Source organism: Poeciliopsis prolifica, unplaced genomic scaffold (assembly GCF_027474105.1).
Source record: "Poeciliopsis prolifica strain line A6 unplaced genomic scaffold, Auburn_PproV2 SCAFFOLD056, whole genome shotgun sequence".
NCBI classification, from domain to species: domain Eukaryota; kingdom Metazoa; phylum Chordata; class Actinopteri; order Cyprinodontiformes; family Poeciliidae; genus Poeciliopsis; species Poeciliopsis prolifica.
The window spans coordinates 468,018-484,315 of NW_026562431.1; the positions used below are offsets into that span (position 1 = coordinate 468,018).

The 16,298-nt window shown below is 40.5% G+C and overlaps 1 protein-coding gene across 4 annotated transcripts in view; it reads left to right on the forward strand.

The window, feature by feature from the left end:
* Nucleotides 1-16,298, forward strand: part of LOC129379223 (diacylglycerol kinase beta) — a 108,877-nt gene that overhangs the window by 58,557 nt on the left and 34,022 nt on the right. For all 4 annotated transcript variants that reach the window (XM_055059894.1, XM_055059895.1, XM_055059893.1 and 1 more), the window contains 4 exons: nt 602-676; nt 5,111-5,196; nt 5,550-5,639; nt 7,457-7,617. In XM_055059894.1, coding sequence (XP_054915869.1) covers nt 602-676; nt 5,111-5,196; nt 5,550-5,639; nt 7,457-7,617 — 412 coding nt within the window. The remainder of the gene's footprint in view (nt 1-601; nt 677-5,110; nt 5,197-5,549; nt 5,640-7,456; nt 7,618-16,298) is intronic.

Here is a 16,298-nt window from a genome sequence, read left to right on the forward strand (position 1 = left end):
CCTCCAGTGACATTATGTCACGTTTACTGTGTTTTATTGATCTGCAAATGGAACAAACGGCTCAGCACACAGGAAACAACGTTAGAACAACAAAAATGGTGTAGAAACGAGGTGTCTCACTTCAACAGAAACTGTAAATTTGAGTCTGGGTCAGGTGCACTTTGGATTAAAACAAAAATGCTCTATTCAATAAAGTTAGTCAAAGTGTGTAGAGAGTTCAGAAATTTTAATCAAGTAAGAGTAGAGATAGTTCTTAATTACTCTAGTAAAAGTAAAAACTACTACTGCAATTACTAATAAAAGTAATCTTTTTTTCTTCCAAAACATTACTCAAGTAAACATAACTAAGTAAATGTAACTAGTTACTACCCACTGCTGCTAAACTATGAATGTATTAATGTTAGTGTTCACTTCATCATTAAATCTACAATAAATTTACTACAGCATCTGATGGCAACAAAATGTCGCACATCCAACAATTCACACAATTCATCGAACCACCTTCCTGTAATTGAATATGAGCCCAGTCATTTACATCTGAGCTAATATTTGTGTATAGAAGTCCTAATCCATGTTTCTTCATGTTGTCGTTTTCCTCCAGAGTCCTCAGAAAGTTCAGGTACCTGCTAAACCCCAGACAGGTGTACACACTGGAGCATGGAGGCCCCATGAACGGGTGAGTCTGCTGCAGTCTACTTTATAATGTCTGTTTATTGCTACTTTATGTTTACTACAGCATATTAAGACAATTTTAGATAGAAAAAAGGAGGAGTAATTTTGTGAATAATCTCTGAAATTTTCTAGAAAAAAACTTTTTCAGAAATTTCAGATGTTTTTTTTTCTAGCAAGTGAATCTGATAATGAATGAATGTTTTGACGGAAATTTACTTTTTACTTTTTTTCCATCCACAATGGGCTTAATATGCCATTATAAACCTTTGTTTATAACTCAAATCTGTTGAAGGAACTGATTTTGTTTGCCTTGTGGTTCAGTTGTGTTTAATAACAGCAAATCAGGAAATGACTAAATTCAGTGTTCTAACAATTAACAGTGGACAAAAGAAACAAAACTCCTTTTCAACTGAAGGTCATATTGTGTATTGAAGCAGATTCAGGAGGTGAGTGCTGAATCTACAGTTCTGTTCCCTCCTCGCTCTGTCAGGTCAGCCTAATCTTCAGTAGGTTGAAGCGGAACGCCGCGTTACCACCGTCGGATTGTTTTTACCTCGTGGAGCACACAGAGACGTGTGCATATGTGAGAGCTGAGCACATGGTGTACTTTGAAATGAATTCTGGTGCCGCTCCGCGTAGCAGAGAGGCTGTAAATGCTTCACCTTCAGGCCGTCTCACTCAGTCACGACGAGCAGAGCTACTGCCCTCTGGAGCCTTGTGTATGAAGAACGACCTGGTGACGCACGCAGCTCCCCAGGAGAAAGTGCTGGAATGATACACGTGCCATCAGACATGAGGGCTGTGCTGCTCTGATCGGTTATTGGAAGATTCTGGGCGGAATGTCACTGCGGCTCAAGAGAATTATAGTTAATATGATGTAAGGAGTGTATTGTTATGTGGTCACCGAAAAGACATAAAAAGATTTTCAGGATAGAAAAGCTTTTCCCGTCATCTGTCGTCATTAATGACATTTTATATGAATATAGAGTTATTGTTAGATGAAATCAACTAGCAGAACCAAGATCTGGGTAAAAAGGATCTTAGCGTGAGGAAAGGCCTGGCTCAGTGCTCAGCTGCATGAAACGGCAAAATTCCGTTTTCCATCAAAATGTTCTACAAAAGTTTAACTAACATCACGACAGCAGGGGTGTCTAGCGTGTGGCACGGGGGGCATTTGTGGCCCTTGAAATGGTTTTGCTCAGGCCCTGATTGGAAGTGAAAAATGCTAAAAAAAAAAAAGGCCAATAAAATAGAAAAAAATTGGGAATGTAGGTGTCGCTGGTGGAGCTGAAATTTGGTCAATCAGACTTGAATTAGAATTTAACAGTGTGGAATTCAGTGCTAAACTGCAGCTTTACCCTGGAGTCTCTGTGGTTGTGTCGTTGTCTGTAGAGCTAGTCTGTTGGTCCTGTCATGCAGTCTGTCTTACTGGCCGCTCTCTAGCTGTTGTTACTGTACGAGGGTGAAGTGGAAGTGATGCTCTGGAACACAGAAATGGAAATTAGCTGTGCTGTGACAGAGAGCCCTAACCCGTCACCAGCTCAACCCTCCACAACTGTTACCATGGGTTCCCTAGCAACAGGCTCAGCAGACTCTGAGGTGAGAGTTGGCTCATTCTCAGTGATTTGTTTTAGGACTGCAATTAGCTTTCTGTACTCAGTCATTATCTTAATGCTCATAAAATCTGTTTTGATTTTTGTTTATGCTAATGCATCCGGGATTGATAGCTTTCTGGATAGGCCTGTCACAATACAGTAAGTTGATGCGATAAATGACAACATTGTTGCTTTTGAGACCATTTTCAAGTAATAAATTGCTAATGGAATAATAATGTAAGTTTGCTTTCTCAAAGACCAGTTTTGTAAAGAACACTTCACGCTGGAACTGGAAGACATTTGAAATATCCAAAATTAAACACAATGACCAAGAACAATAAATGAAACAGGAATAAAAACACACAGATCTGAAAACATAATTTCCACTGCATCTGGAATTATGGATTCTAAAATCTTTGTAAGCAAATCGTCTCATCCGAATGGAAGTTATGGAGCTCATTTTAATTTGCTTTGCTCTAAGAACCTATAGAGAGCGCTGTTTCCCATACATTGCATTCAAGCAACAAGAACAGCAAAACATGAACACACACAAAATTAAGCTTTTTATGCAAGTCCTTAAATACAACCAGTTGGACATTAAATCTGAACCAAGGGGATCGGTTGGAAAACAGACTCATCATAAGAAGCTCATCCTATCAGAGTAGTTTGGAAACTCCTGAGGTGTCATTGTTGCTGCTTCTTCAGGCTTCGACTGGAAGAAAAACAAGAGAATTTGCTATACCGCCCCGCTGCAACTCTGTAAATGTGACACTGTGTGTGTTTTTTCTTTCTTGCTTGTGTTTTTTTTTTTTTTACCACGTCTTTATGTCAGCAACCCTGCTGCTTTGGCAGCTTGCCTCAATTCACATGAATAAGGGCACTTATTCACTCTGCACACATGGCAGGACTCGGCTTCTGAATGCACTCCAACTTCCTGGGCCTCCCTGTAGGACTGAGCACCAAATCACTGCTAAGCTCCTGATAAACATATAGGCTATTTAAATATGAATAGATGCTCACAGGTCAGACAAGATGAATAATGGCTGAACATTCATTGGGAATAGTTAATAAGCATATATAAATGGAAACTTTACATTTACGGTGGAAATTGGATGTTTACGTACGCTGAAAAAAAAAAAAACTTTATCACTTTAGATATTCTCTCTATCATTGAATGTATGCCCTGGACTGGTCACGCTGGCCCTTTTCACGTAGCACATGCCCGGCGTGACTCCACTCAGTTCTCAGGGATTTCCACTCCCAACCTTTACATAGTACTGGCCCTTCTCAGCTCCGACTTTTCTGGGGCCCCAAATTCTGACTGAGAACACAACAACAGAACACTGCTGATCACTGTTTGGTGGAGTCACTAGTTGTCTCACAAGATAATGAGCTTTATCTAAAAAGTGACAATGTTCAGCTCCAACAGAAGTGTCACCATTTGATGTGCTGCACAAGAGTAAAGCTAATTCACATCTGCAGCCCCCTGACTCTCCACAAAAGAGTGAGTTGTGAGTTTCCTGCATGCTAAATGCCACTTCTTTAACTGCTCTGGAATTTCCCGAGTTGTTCCGAGTTTCTTCTGTTACATCCTGTTGGAATTGAGGCCAGGCCGTGTGCAGAGGGTCTGAGTCAGTCTGGCTCTGAGTGTACAAATTCTCGGGCATCCTAGAAAAATGAACTTGGTGATTTTTTTTTATATAGATTTTTGTCCACCACCTTTAAGAGTACTGAATGTGTGGACTAACTGTAATCATTTTACTCTCCACCTTTTATGTTGCTGACATTTCTTTTTGGCATTTAACCAGCCAGTCATCTAATGTGGTCTTTGTCTTTTACAAGGTCAAACGGCAAATAGAGAAAGAATCTGAGCATCGGGATGAGCATGCTTTCTGGGTTTGAAGTTCTGGTTTTGGTGCTAAATGCTCCTGTACTGTTCAAGTCGTTTTGAAGAGAAAGCATGTCTGTGTAGAGGCTGGTGTAACGCCACACCTGCCATCCCCAACCTGTTGCAGTTCATAGCCAATCAGTGCTCTGTGAGTTTTCCACAGTTGTCTTGCACTATTAACTCACTGTCAGTTAATAGTCTAACTGACAGTGAGTCTGTATTAAAATGACATTGAATACTTGATCTACATAACACCCTAATAGCTGTAACAGTGAATATGTATATTTTTTTTAGCAATAGGAACAACTGTGGGGTTTGTCTTTTATATAAAATAAATTGTGTTATGAAGTTTTGCCTTAAACGAAATCCAGTAGAACCTTAGAACTGTAACCCCTGAAATGTGGTTTCAAGTTTAATGAAAAGGTTTTGGGTTTAGAAGCTGTTCTCACTGCTGACACTAATTTGTTTGAGTTTCTATTAGATTATTCCTCTTCACATTTCAAAAAGATCAAAGTTAAATGAACATTAATTATTCTAAGCTGATGCAGCAAACTTCATAAGTCCTTTAAGGCTTTCCATCCTGCTTTGTGACACCTGTCCTGCTGTGGTTCTGGACAGGTCCGGCCGGATGTAGGGTTTGAAAGGGGCCTGTGGCCCTTTTGAAGCCAGCTGAACAAAGAAGAGAGAGGAGGAACGCTTATGCCTGCAGCTGTATCCCCACACACATTAAGGGTCCCAGTGAAGGACACACACTCACACATCAGCCTTTCTTCATTAGATCATCCAGAGCTTAGAAATCCCTCAAGAAACACAATCAACGGATTATTGACCTGTAAACAGCTTTCCTAATCCATCTGGTGATTAGAATTAGGGAACTTTCCCCTCCTGACTATATGTTTGTGGACCACCTATTTCCTGCATTCTCTTAATTCTCCCGGATCTCCTTTCCATCCAGACTCAACTTTTTCCATGATGTCCCAGATTCCCGGGTGCTGGCCTGTGGAGGTGACGGCACAGTGGGCTGGATCCTCGACTGCATCGGTACTGAACATCTAACCTCTTGATTTAAGACGCCAATGTGTTTTGACAGGAAACGTCCAGCATTAGGCTTCCTCTGGAGGCAATAATCCCATTTTTGCTGTTGGTATTACAGATTAGATTAAAGTTGTTTTGCCACTGTGGAATAATAATCCATCAAGGCAGGAAGCTCCGTCAGTGTTTTGACCTTATCTTTGTGTGTTTTTAACCAACATCATTTTTGCAATCCTGGTCAATTCATGTAGGGGTGATTAAATTACAAAATAATTACTGTAACTTTATTTTCTTAAAGGTTTTGCTTTCAGTGTCACACATCACTCACAATAGAGTTTGACTTGTCTTCATCCTGCTTGCAGATAAGGCCAACTTTACCAGACAGCCTCCAGTGGCCATCCTCCCTCTTGGCACAGGAAATGACCTGGCACGATGTTTACACTGGGGAGGAGGTGAGAACTTCCTCAGACTCTGTGATTACTGTAATGTAATGATATCTCCATATTGGAGTCCATTCTTAAGTCATATTTGATATGCAGATCACTTTCATAACAACTGAAGGTAATGTAGTTACTTGATTGTGCTATAAAATGGCACCAGGTGCCTGGAAAATACATTACTGCCTCTTTAACAGCTTGAATAAGAAACTGAACACGAACTGAACTTTTAATAACTAGAATCTATTCTGAATGTGGATTGAAATGAGTTTTTTGGTAAGCCCTTTGAGATGATGTGTGTAGTAAATTGGTGTTTTATATTCTAAATAAACTGAACTAAATTGGGTTCTATCAGGTTAGGTCTGTCACACACATACTACTGTACTGTTTTCTCCACTAAAAACTAACTGCTTATCTTCGCATGCTGCTCAGCCTGATCTGCTTCAACCTTGAAAGCTGCTGAAAGATGATCCGATCAGCAGAGCTCCTCAGTCCCCTGGAACTGGAAGCTTAATAATATTTTCATAAGGCTGAGTAAGAGCTGGGCTCATCTTCCCAGCAGCAACAATAAAGTAGTCACAACCAAGCTTTCTTATAACAAGGTCATGGTTCTGTGATTAATCAACACAAGGCAATGGATTTACAGTACAAGTTGCTTTGTGTGTGTGTGAAGTTTTTAATTTAGACATAACAGCTTCCTCTTTCAACTTTTTCATTTCCTGGAATCATGTTCTGAAGGCTCTCTAGAAACCGCTGGTCAGTCTGGAAAATGTTTCCCTCATCAGGATCATCGGAAAATAAGAACAAATACATGTTCTCGTATATATTTCTTCCATTTTTTACTTATTTCAGATCATCCAGCAAATTCTGAAACAATAAATAAATTCTGTGATAACCAAACCAAGCTGTCCTTCTTAAATCATGACTTGGCTACAAAAAAATTATTTTGAAAACTCAGATTCAGAATCTACATTCAGTACCGATGTGAACCAGAAAGGCAAAATAATGAAGAATCGTTGAAATCAAACCGTTCTTACAAAGTGAAGTAGGTCAAAACAGCATCATGGTTCAACCTAAACACTGGTTGAGTCTGGATTTGTGCTTGTGAACCAGAGTCACTGACACGAAGTCCTGCTCCTTCTCCTGCACACAGATTTTCAGAAAACAACATCACTCTAAGAGGCAAACATGGTGGCAGTAGTGTGATGCTGTGGGTCAAGATGTAGGCGACTTGCTGTCACAGACGGAACCATGAATGATGGTCTCTTCCAGGAATCTGGCTTTTCACTAACTTCCACTTTCTTATCTCAATGATTTTGAAAAACAGATATTTAAATACAGTCAATAAAAAGACAAAAACTTTTTTCTTACTGTCTGAAGTAAAATCAGGTCAAACATTTTTTTTGTGTGTTTTAGCTTAGATAGAATTACTGAAATAATTTGTATTGCTTAATGCTAGAAAACTTGGTGAGAGAAGTGGCTATGCACTATGGACTGATGTGCATAATCATATTTTGTCCTCTTTTATCAGTACTGCTCTATTGATTTGTTGTTGTCTTTTGTTGTTTGATTGTTTAACTTTAAAAAAAAGTTTTTGGATTTGTTTTTTTTTTAATTTGAACTCAAAAGTTTACAAACATAAGTCAGTATGAGAACTGTGTTTTTTAAAATGTATGACTTGAGTCAAACCTTTTGATTTTTACAATAGTTTGCCGAATTGACTGACTGATGTACTTACAAAACCACTTTTTTTTTAAGTGGTGCTTTTCTACCAAACTATTATTTAGTTGTGTTTTTTCTTTTCCTTTCATTCTGTATGGCTGTCCTGACAGGCTATGAAGGCGGCAGCTTGATGAAAGTCCTGCGGGACATTGAACACAGCACCGAGGTGGTACTAGACCGCTGGAACATCGACATCATTCGTAATGACAAGGAGGAGAAGGGCGACCCTGTCCCTTACAGCATCATCAACAATTACTTTTCTGTTGGAGTGGTAAGGCAGACTTTAGTTCTGCTGCACATTTTCTGTGTATCCTGTTTATGCCGCAATCATCATATGTATTCATACTTTAGTATTCTGGATACTAAATAGATGTTTCTAAAAAGTTTAAAAAGCAACAATGATTTTCTTGGCTGTATAACAGACAAAATAAGTATTGAACGCAACTTTCTTTTCCTTTTCCAATTGGACAAGTGAGATCAAATTCACACCCAATAACAACTCAAGTAACCGATAAGTACAAAAAAATCAAGCAAAATTATCTGACAAAATAATTTCTTTGGGAGAAAAGAAAATCAAAAGTACCGAAAACCTGGATGTTCAAGGAGCCATAAAATCCAGGAAGTATTTCGAAACAATTCCTGCTGCTGTGTGCAGGTCAACATCAACTGGGCTGATATAAATTTGTGGCCTATAAAAAAAGGTGTTTCTCATTAGCAAGGTATTGCACACTGGCATAATTGGTCAAAGTTAATTTACCTTTACAGATATTTTTACTTTAACAGAAGAAATTGATATAAATAGTGGCAGCTGCATTTGGAACTTGAATGTTTCAGTAGTTGCATTTCTGTTGCAAAACCTGGAATTCCAAAAATGAATTTATTTCATGGAAACACAGCAATTTTGAAACGGCTCATGTTTTTTGATAAAACGATTTTGCGATAGAATGAGGTGGCTTTTCAACTGTATGTATGTATAAAATTTTAAATTTTCAAAAAATGCAAATGAAACTTTCTTTGCATCACATGATCAAGAGCTGAAGGTTACTACTGCCAAAAACGACAAAGACAACAGGAAGTGGTAGGAGGAGGATGGTGCTGCGCTTTTTAATGACTTATTCATGTGTGGTTTCAACTGAATTTGTTTTTGATGGAAACAGCAATCTCGAAATTTAGTTTTTTTGCACATGCTTGTAATGAAAATGGAACTACTGAGTGCTATTGGTGGTCATAATCTGGAAGAGTGAACATCATTTCACCAAACCAGCAGCAGCCTGGGGCATGTTGTAAGCTGAGTGACAAACAAGTCTCAAAAAGAATCAAAGAATCAAGAGCTGTTCAAGAACCAAAAAGATGTCTAAGAGCGCTTAAGAAAGACAAAGCAGGTACTGTTTTTCCTATGGAATGCAGTCAGCTGTTATAAACGTTAAGCACACTCAATGTAAGTTCCTGGATCGTTCTCCAAAACCCAACTGTAAGAATGAGGATAACTCTTCTGAACTCTGAAAAAGCTTCTGCAGTGATCCGACACTTGGCTCAACAGAAATACTGTATATTGTTGGAAATTCTCTGAACTCTGGTAAATGGTTTGATTTTGTCATAAAAACTTCAGTAGAAACTTTGTGAGACAGATGATTTGATCTGTGTGGACACACACAATTAGTTGAATCGTCTGTTGCTTTCTGTTTCCTCGGGGGCACGTTTGATCCCTTAATTGGAGGAAAAGAGCCTGCTGCCAGGTGACAGTTGCTTAGCAATCATTTTATGCCGTCTTAGAGATGCTTTACTGGGGCCTCAGGGACATTTATGCAGGTGACAAACAAGGTGCTTATGAAGTTATCACAGCACAGCTCTGCTCTTTTAGCCCCACTGGCTGCACAGGCCAGAGGAAGTGACTCGTTACGGTCTTGCTGCGTAGGTTTGAGGTTTTCTTAATCAACCATTTTTTAATATATATTTAAGGTATTACCTCCACTTTGCTATACCTAACATACACCTATGTTAAGTATAGCTCTAGTTTCCAGAGCTATACCTAGCATCAAGTTCTGAAGTTCTGCTGTTCTGTTTGCAAACAACATGCTGAACTGATCATTAAAATGTACATGCTGTAAGGGATTTTTAGAGCTCCAGCTATGGTGTAGTGGTACCTTTCATTCTTTGAGATGTGTCCGAAGTGTTCAAACGAGGTTCTCCTAAAAGCATGTAAAAGCTTTTAACATTTACATGCAGTAGAGCGTAACGCTTGATGTCTTCATTTAGTATAAATCTTATATTGCAGTTTGCTAAAGTGAAGGGTCACAACTGGAGGACGTCTCTCAAATCACCACAGAAACTGAATCATTTACAAAGAAAATAGAATTTGGAGGCGATGCACCTTCAATGAAACACTGAGAACAGCACATATAAAGACTAATGCTGAAACATACACAAAAAAAACCTTTGAAGGTCTTTGCTCATCTCTTGTAGGTTCCATAATGTTTTGTAACCCCAGAGCAAGCCTGGGATTACAGTTTGACTCTTACGCCCAAGATACAGATTCATCTCAACAAAATTATCAAGAAGTTAATTTGTTTCACTAATTCAGTGTTTTAATTCAAAAAGTGAATCTCTTGTAAGAGTTCACAGCATGCCCTTTGGTAGGTTTGACTTTTTTAGTTGTTGCAGAAAATGAAGTCTCTGTTAAGCTTCCAAGCCGTTTCTGTGTGAGGACCAGCTGTGCTGGTTTGGATGGTTCTGGTCCCTGGCCATTGCCATTTCTGTTAAATAAGAAACGCAGTTAAACTTATACATGAATAAGCTTGTTCACGCGATAAGTCATTAGAAAACACGTGACACTGTGATCCTCCGACTAGTTCCTGTTGTCGTCTTCTTTGTGGTTTGCATCAGTGGCAACATCCTGTTGTTGATCATGTGACTCGTAGATACAAAAATAAAAGTTTTTGCATTGCAGTTTTGCAAAATAAACCAATTTCCATGTGGACAAAACAACACCTCATCTTAGAGTTAATAGTGTTTTGTAAAAAAAAAAAAAAGACTTTTTTTTAAATTAGCAGGCTTCCAGATAAATTTATTTTCAAAATGTCAAATTGTGCAATTATGTAATCAATGGAAATGCAGCTTCAGCGCCACCAACTAAGAACTCAGGGAAGTAATCGTGGTAATGAGAAATTAAGAAGAAGCACCTTCTGATATTTAGTAGTCATTGAACTTTAGAGAAAGTGACTGAATGGTGGCAAACAGCAGAACAAACACACCAAAACAAGATGCAGAGTCGAGAGCAAAGCAATGAGGCTGGGTGGGACTGATGCTCATTTAGGTCTGTGTGTAACGCTAACCTTTGTTGATGGAGAATCAGGGCTGATTAACATGACAAGTATTTCCTGTGTAGCCACATTCTGACACATGGGAGCTTATGTCATTGTGTGTGAGCGTTTTGTTTCTATCCAAACCTGATCCAAGAAGCCAGTTTGATTTAGGTTTATTCTGAGTCAGCCTCACAATCATCTTCCCACTAATCTGCTGCTTAAGAAGTCAGTGATGTAGGCTCATAAAATATATTCATGTCCCATTTTTTAAAAATGCCCTCAAAATAATGTGAAACAGGGACCAGAACATTGCTGGATTGGGTCTGTTCAGAGGACAGTTTGATGTGAGGAAGTGCTGACTTGTGGGTTTAATGTAAAGGTTTTCTGCATGAGGCTGCATGCCGACTTTGACTGTGCTGTACTTGGCGACAGATTGCTGACCCTCCAGGAGCTGCTGTGACAGATGGCTGAGAGTCTATGTGCACACGGCACCTGAGCAAACCTGACTGACTCACATCACTGATGGTGCCGATACTAAAACCTCAAATCTGCTTCGCAAACCATACAAGGCCTGTGTTTCCTGCCGTCCCATCTCAGACCTTGCTGCCCGGGCTTTTGGTTGCCACAGCGACGGGAGGCTGGCAAGGCTGAATCTGAAAGCTTCCACAGTCATCTGTCCTTTATCTCACTGACTTAATTGTGGATGACACAGTGTGAAGCATGTGGCCGGCTCAGCTGAATCACTCAGAGCTGTAAATCAGAAGGTGAAGTATTTTATTTCATCTTCTGACAAAAATCCATTTTTGGATTCACCATATGAGACTTTCAGGTTTGTTTGTTACTACTTAGGAAAAAGCTTTAAGCTTCTCTAAAATTGCTTATGTCAGCAATCATAGAGTTCATCTGCTGTCTTGGCAACCATTACTGACTTTTCTAACTGGGATTGCTTCGAGAGGTTATGAGGAGACAGACAGGATCCAACTTTGTACACGTCTTCTGTTATCAAGAACAGGTTCTATGTTGGTCTAGGATGTGTTATCATAGTTAAAGTTGAAGCCATACATCCAGTCCATCAGACTAGATGATACTGATTACTGGAATTATGTGAACAAAATTAGAATTTAAAACATTTGTTTTTGCTTGTTTAAAGGGGCAGTGTTGTGTGATCACCAGGCATATAGTCATATATTAGCACAGTCATGTAACTATGTTACCTTCAGTGTTATAAAAAGGCTGCATCTATCAAATGTGACTTAAAAGAAATTTAACTTCAAAATTTGACACCTTGAAATTGGATCTGTGTCTCTTTAAAAACTCCTGCTCTTTCTGAAACCCCACCTTCAGAAAGTCATCATAACATGGCTCCTCTGTTCTCCCTATCGGTTAACATTTCTACCAGCATTACCCTGAGAAGTAGCAATTAAAACATTAAAACTTCACTTCTTACCTAAAAATGAGACTTTCAAATATTCAACACTATCTCAAGCTTATTTCACGTAAGTTCACATCCTTATAGTAACAGCTAAGCTTTCTTAGACAGACAATATGCGATGCTGACAGCCTACTGGACAGCACTTCACAAGACAGACCTCACTTTGTAGAGAAATATTGGCATATTTCATTACCGCATCACCCCATGTTGAACAATAGACCCTGATTCAATACCATTCATCTAGCAACCAAAGCTCCAGCACATTCGGTCAGCTGGTTTTACCACTGTATAGGCTGTACAGTGGCTGCAGGAATAGATAAGACCTTTGTTCTTAAATTACCATCAACAAACGACTTTCTGCATTGCTGTTAGTTGTGCAGGAGGTTCCTCCTCTGCTTTTTAAACCTGTGTGGTTGAATAATTGCAGACTTTTCTTGGAACTACTGGGCTACAAAACGTGTTCAGTAATAAACATGTGTTGAAGCCAATAGACCTGTCCTAACCTATTCAAGGCAGCATAACAGGTCACCTTTAGCCTCACAGAGTTTGAATGAAGGTTTTGATCATGCCAATGATCAAAATCACAAACGCAGCATGAAGTGTGTATTAACGCTTCCAGCACAACGAAGCAAATGGATAATCTGATGTTGAAGAGATCAACCCTTTCAGAGCGCCTCAAGCAAATACTGTTAATGTTTTTATTCCGTCTTCCATTTTCCCCTAATTAGTTCCACTCAACACACTTGTATCACTTCCTAAACACTTTGACTTCACCTTTGGCCTGGAAACTATCTGAGAGGAGGAATCAGGGAGAAGGAAATGACACCATGTCAGCAGCTATGATAGATGGCACCTCATGTTTCAGAGTAGAAGCTGACCCCAGGCTGTCAGTGTGTTTATATGTGCCTATATGTCTCTGCTCCTCGCTGGATGTGTGTTGTGCTATGCTGTGGGATCATTCCCAGTATTAATGACCAGTCTCTGCTGCCCTCCCTGACTTTGGCATGTTTGACTGGAGAAAAGGCTCTGCTCTGGTGTTTCCACCAGAGCAGATATAAGATTGTTAAGTAGTCTGATATTGACAGCAGTTTATGGAGTTTAATTGACATAAAAAGTCAGTGTTCCATATTCCAAACTGCAGAAACTGTACAGAGAGGTGTGTGTGCGTGTGTGTGTGTTTTTATGAGATAGAGCAGTCCTGGCACCGACTGAAGGTCAGGGGAAGTATCAGTGACAGGAAGTCAGCCACTGCCAGGTTCAGGCCAGGTTACTGCCGTAATGAATGACCATGCTGAGTGACACCTGGCTGGTCCTACAGACACGAGGTGCAACATGCACATGCTTTGATACACAACCTCACACACACATTAACACACAGCAAGAGAGGTGTTAAAAAGCAGAGAAAGTTGGCTGCAGCTCCTAAATATATTCCTATCAGGTAACTATATTATCAGGGACAGAAAGTGACCCCAATCTGTTTTGTTTTTTTGCCAGTCTTGGATTGTCATGCCTCAGTTTTGGGTCTTGGTGGTGATCTGGTTTGATAAACTGGGTGAAGGCTGGTTCAACTCCCTTAATATTCCAAGACTGAGGCCTAGCACAAGACCAGGAAAAAACAAGTTGAGACCCAGAAACTGGGTAACATGTAAACTGTTTACCAAGCTGTTTTGCTGTTTATTAGCATTGTTCTAATTGCTTAAAACTAGGATACAGTATATTGCCAAAGGTATTTGCTCACCCATTCAAATGATAGGAATCAGGTGTTCCAATCACTTCCAAGGCCGCAGGTGTATAAAATGAAGCACCTACACATGCAGACTATTTGTACAAACATATATGAAAAAATGGGTCACTCTCAGGAGCTCAGTGAATTCCAGCATGGAAGTGTGATAGGATGCCACCTGTGCAATAAATCCAGTCGTTAAAATTTCCTCGCTCCTAAATATTCCACAGTCAGCTGTGTTATGAGGAAACGGAAGTGTTTGGGAACGACAGCAACTCATTCACAAAGTGGTCGGCCACGTAAACTGACAGAGCGAGGTCAGCAGATGCTGAAGAGCATAGAAGACATCACCAACTTTCTGCCGGAGGTCACAATAGACCTCCAGACTTCATGTCATTAGCTCAAGAACAGTCTACAGAGAGATTTATGAAATGGGTTTCCATGGTGGCCAGCTGCATCTTAGCCATACCTCACCAAGTGCAATGCAAAGCATTGGATGCCGTGTTGTAAAGCACGCCGGCACTGGACTCTTGAGCAGTGGAGGAGCGTTCTCTGAAGTTACGAATCACGCTTCTCCCTCTGGCAATCTGATGAACGAGTCTGGGTTTGGCGGTTGCCAGGACGACGGTACTTGTCAGACTATTGTACTGAGTGTGAAGTTTGGTGGTGGGTGGATTATGGTGTGGGTTTGTTTTTCAGGAGCTGGGCTTGGTCCCTTAGTTCCAATGAAAGGAACTCTGAATGCTTCAGCAACATTTTAGACAATCCTATGCTCCCAACTTTGTGAAAACAGTTTCATTGGACCCTTCGTCTTCCATATGACTGTGCATCAGAGCACAAAGTAAGGTCCATAAAGACATGGATGGCAGAGTCTGTTGTGAATGAACTTGACTGGCCTGCACAGAGTCCTGACCTCAACCCGATAGAACACCTTTGGAATAAATTAGAGAGGAGACAACATCAGTATGTGACCTCACAAATACCCTTCTGGAAGAAGACCAGCTCTGTATTTCCATCCATCCAGCCTGCCCACCTGTTTTTCTGGGGTCGGTTCACAGGGATAACAGCCTAAGAAAGGAGGCTCAGACTTCCCTCTCCTCAGCCACTTTTTCTATCTCCTCCGGGGGAATCCCAAGGCATTCCGAGGCCAGTTGAGAAACATAGTCCCTCCAGCATGTCCTGGGTCTTTGTCGGGTTGTAGTCCTAGTGGGTGGTGCCCAGAACACCTCACCAGGGAGGCGTCCAGGAGGAATCCTAACCAGATTCCCGAGCCACCTCAACTGGCTCCTCTCGATGTGAAGGAGCACTGGCTCTACTCTGAGTCCTTCCCAGATGAGTGAACTTGTCACCCTATCTCTAAGGGAGAGTCAATAAGTCCAACGAAGAATACTCATTTTGGCTGCAAGTATCCGCAACTTCATTCTTTCGGTCATGACCCAAAGCTCATGACCACAGATGACTTTAGAAACGTAGATCAACCGGTAAATCGATAGCATCGCTTTTTGACTCAGCTCTCGCTTCACTTCAGCATACTGTTATTCTCTGTCTTAACTTTGTTTGCTGTATTATTTTTATCCCTGCACATTTTTATTAGCAGGGACATTAGCAGAAGAATCTGTGCTGACACCCTGGCACCCTGCCTGCCTCTGCAGGTGTTTCACTTCACTGCAACAAGAGGAATCAGAGTTGGCACAAGGCAGGTGGACAAGAGTGATGAAATGCATCTGTTGGTTCAGGTTCATGTCGGCGCTCTGTCTTGCTCTGTTGCAAAGTTCTGAGATCTCATAGACATCGGATCTTAAAATAGAGCGTCATCTTCAGTTTAACTGAGACCAAATTTGATACTGGGTCCTGTGGTGAGTAGACATCACTGCGGGCTAACTTTAGGCACAGCTATCCATCTTAACACCTCACTATTCTCAGTTCTCTTGCTTAGGTTACTCAAGTTTTCAGACACATCCAAGGCATGCACTGAAAGGGATAGTGCTTTATAGGCAGCAGACGAAGGTTTTCTTGATATTTGGTCTGAAGTCGTATGCATACTTGATGTTTAGGCAGAACCAGACAATTTTTGTTCATTGAGAGACATGAAGCAATTATTCTGTCTGTTGCGGTAAAGTGGTCCCGCTGCATCACATGAGCCACATCCAGGAGTTACATCTGCATTAGCCACATGACATCTTCTGACATGTCGTGGATTTATAACTTATGAAGTCCAGTGGTTGCTTATCAGTAAAAAGCACATTACATCCTCAGGCCTGGGTGCAGCAAAAGCAGCTCTGGTCCAGCTCAGGGCCAATTAGGCCTGCTGTGTTCAGCTCATCCCATCCACTGTGAGCATGTCTGCATCTCTGTTGCTTGACTTAGAAGATCACAATGGATTCTGATCTCTTCACAATTAGTCAAGGAATTCTAGAACATCTGCTGAGTGACAAATCTTGTATTTTTTTTTTTGTTTTTTTTGGTTTATGCATTTTATTGCACCATTAGGAAAG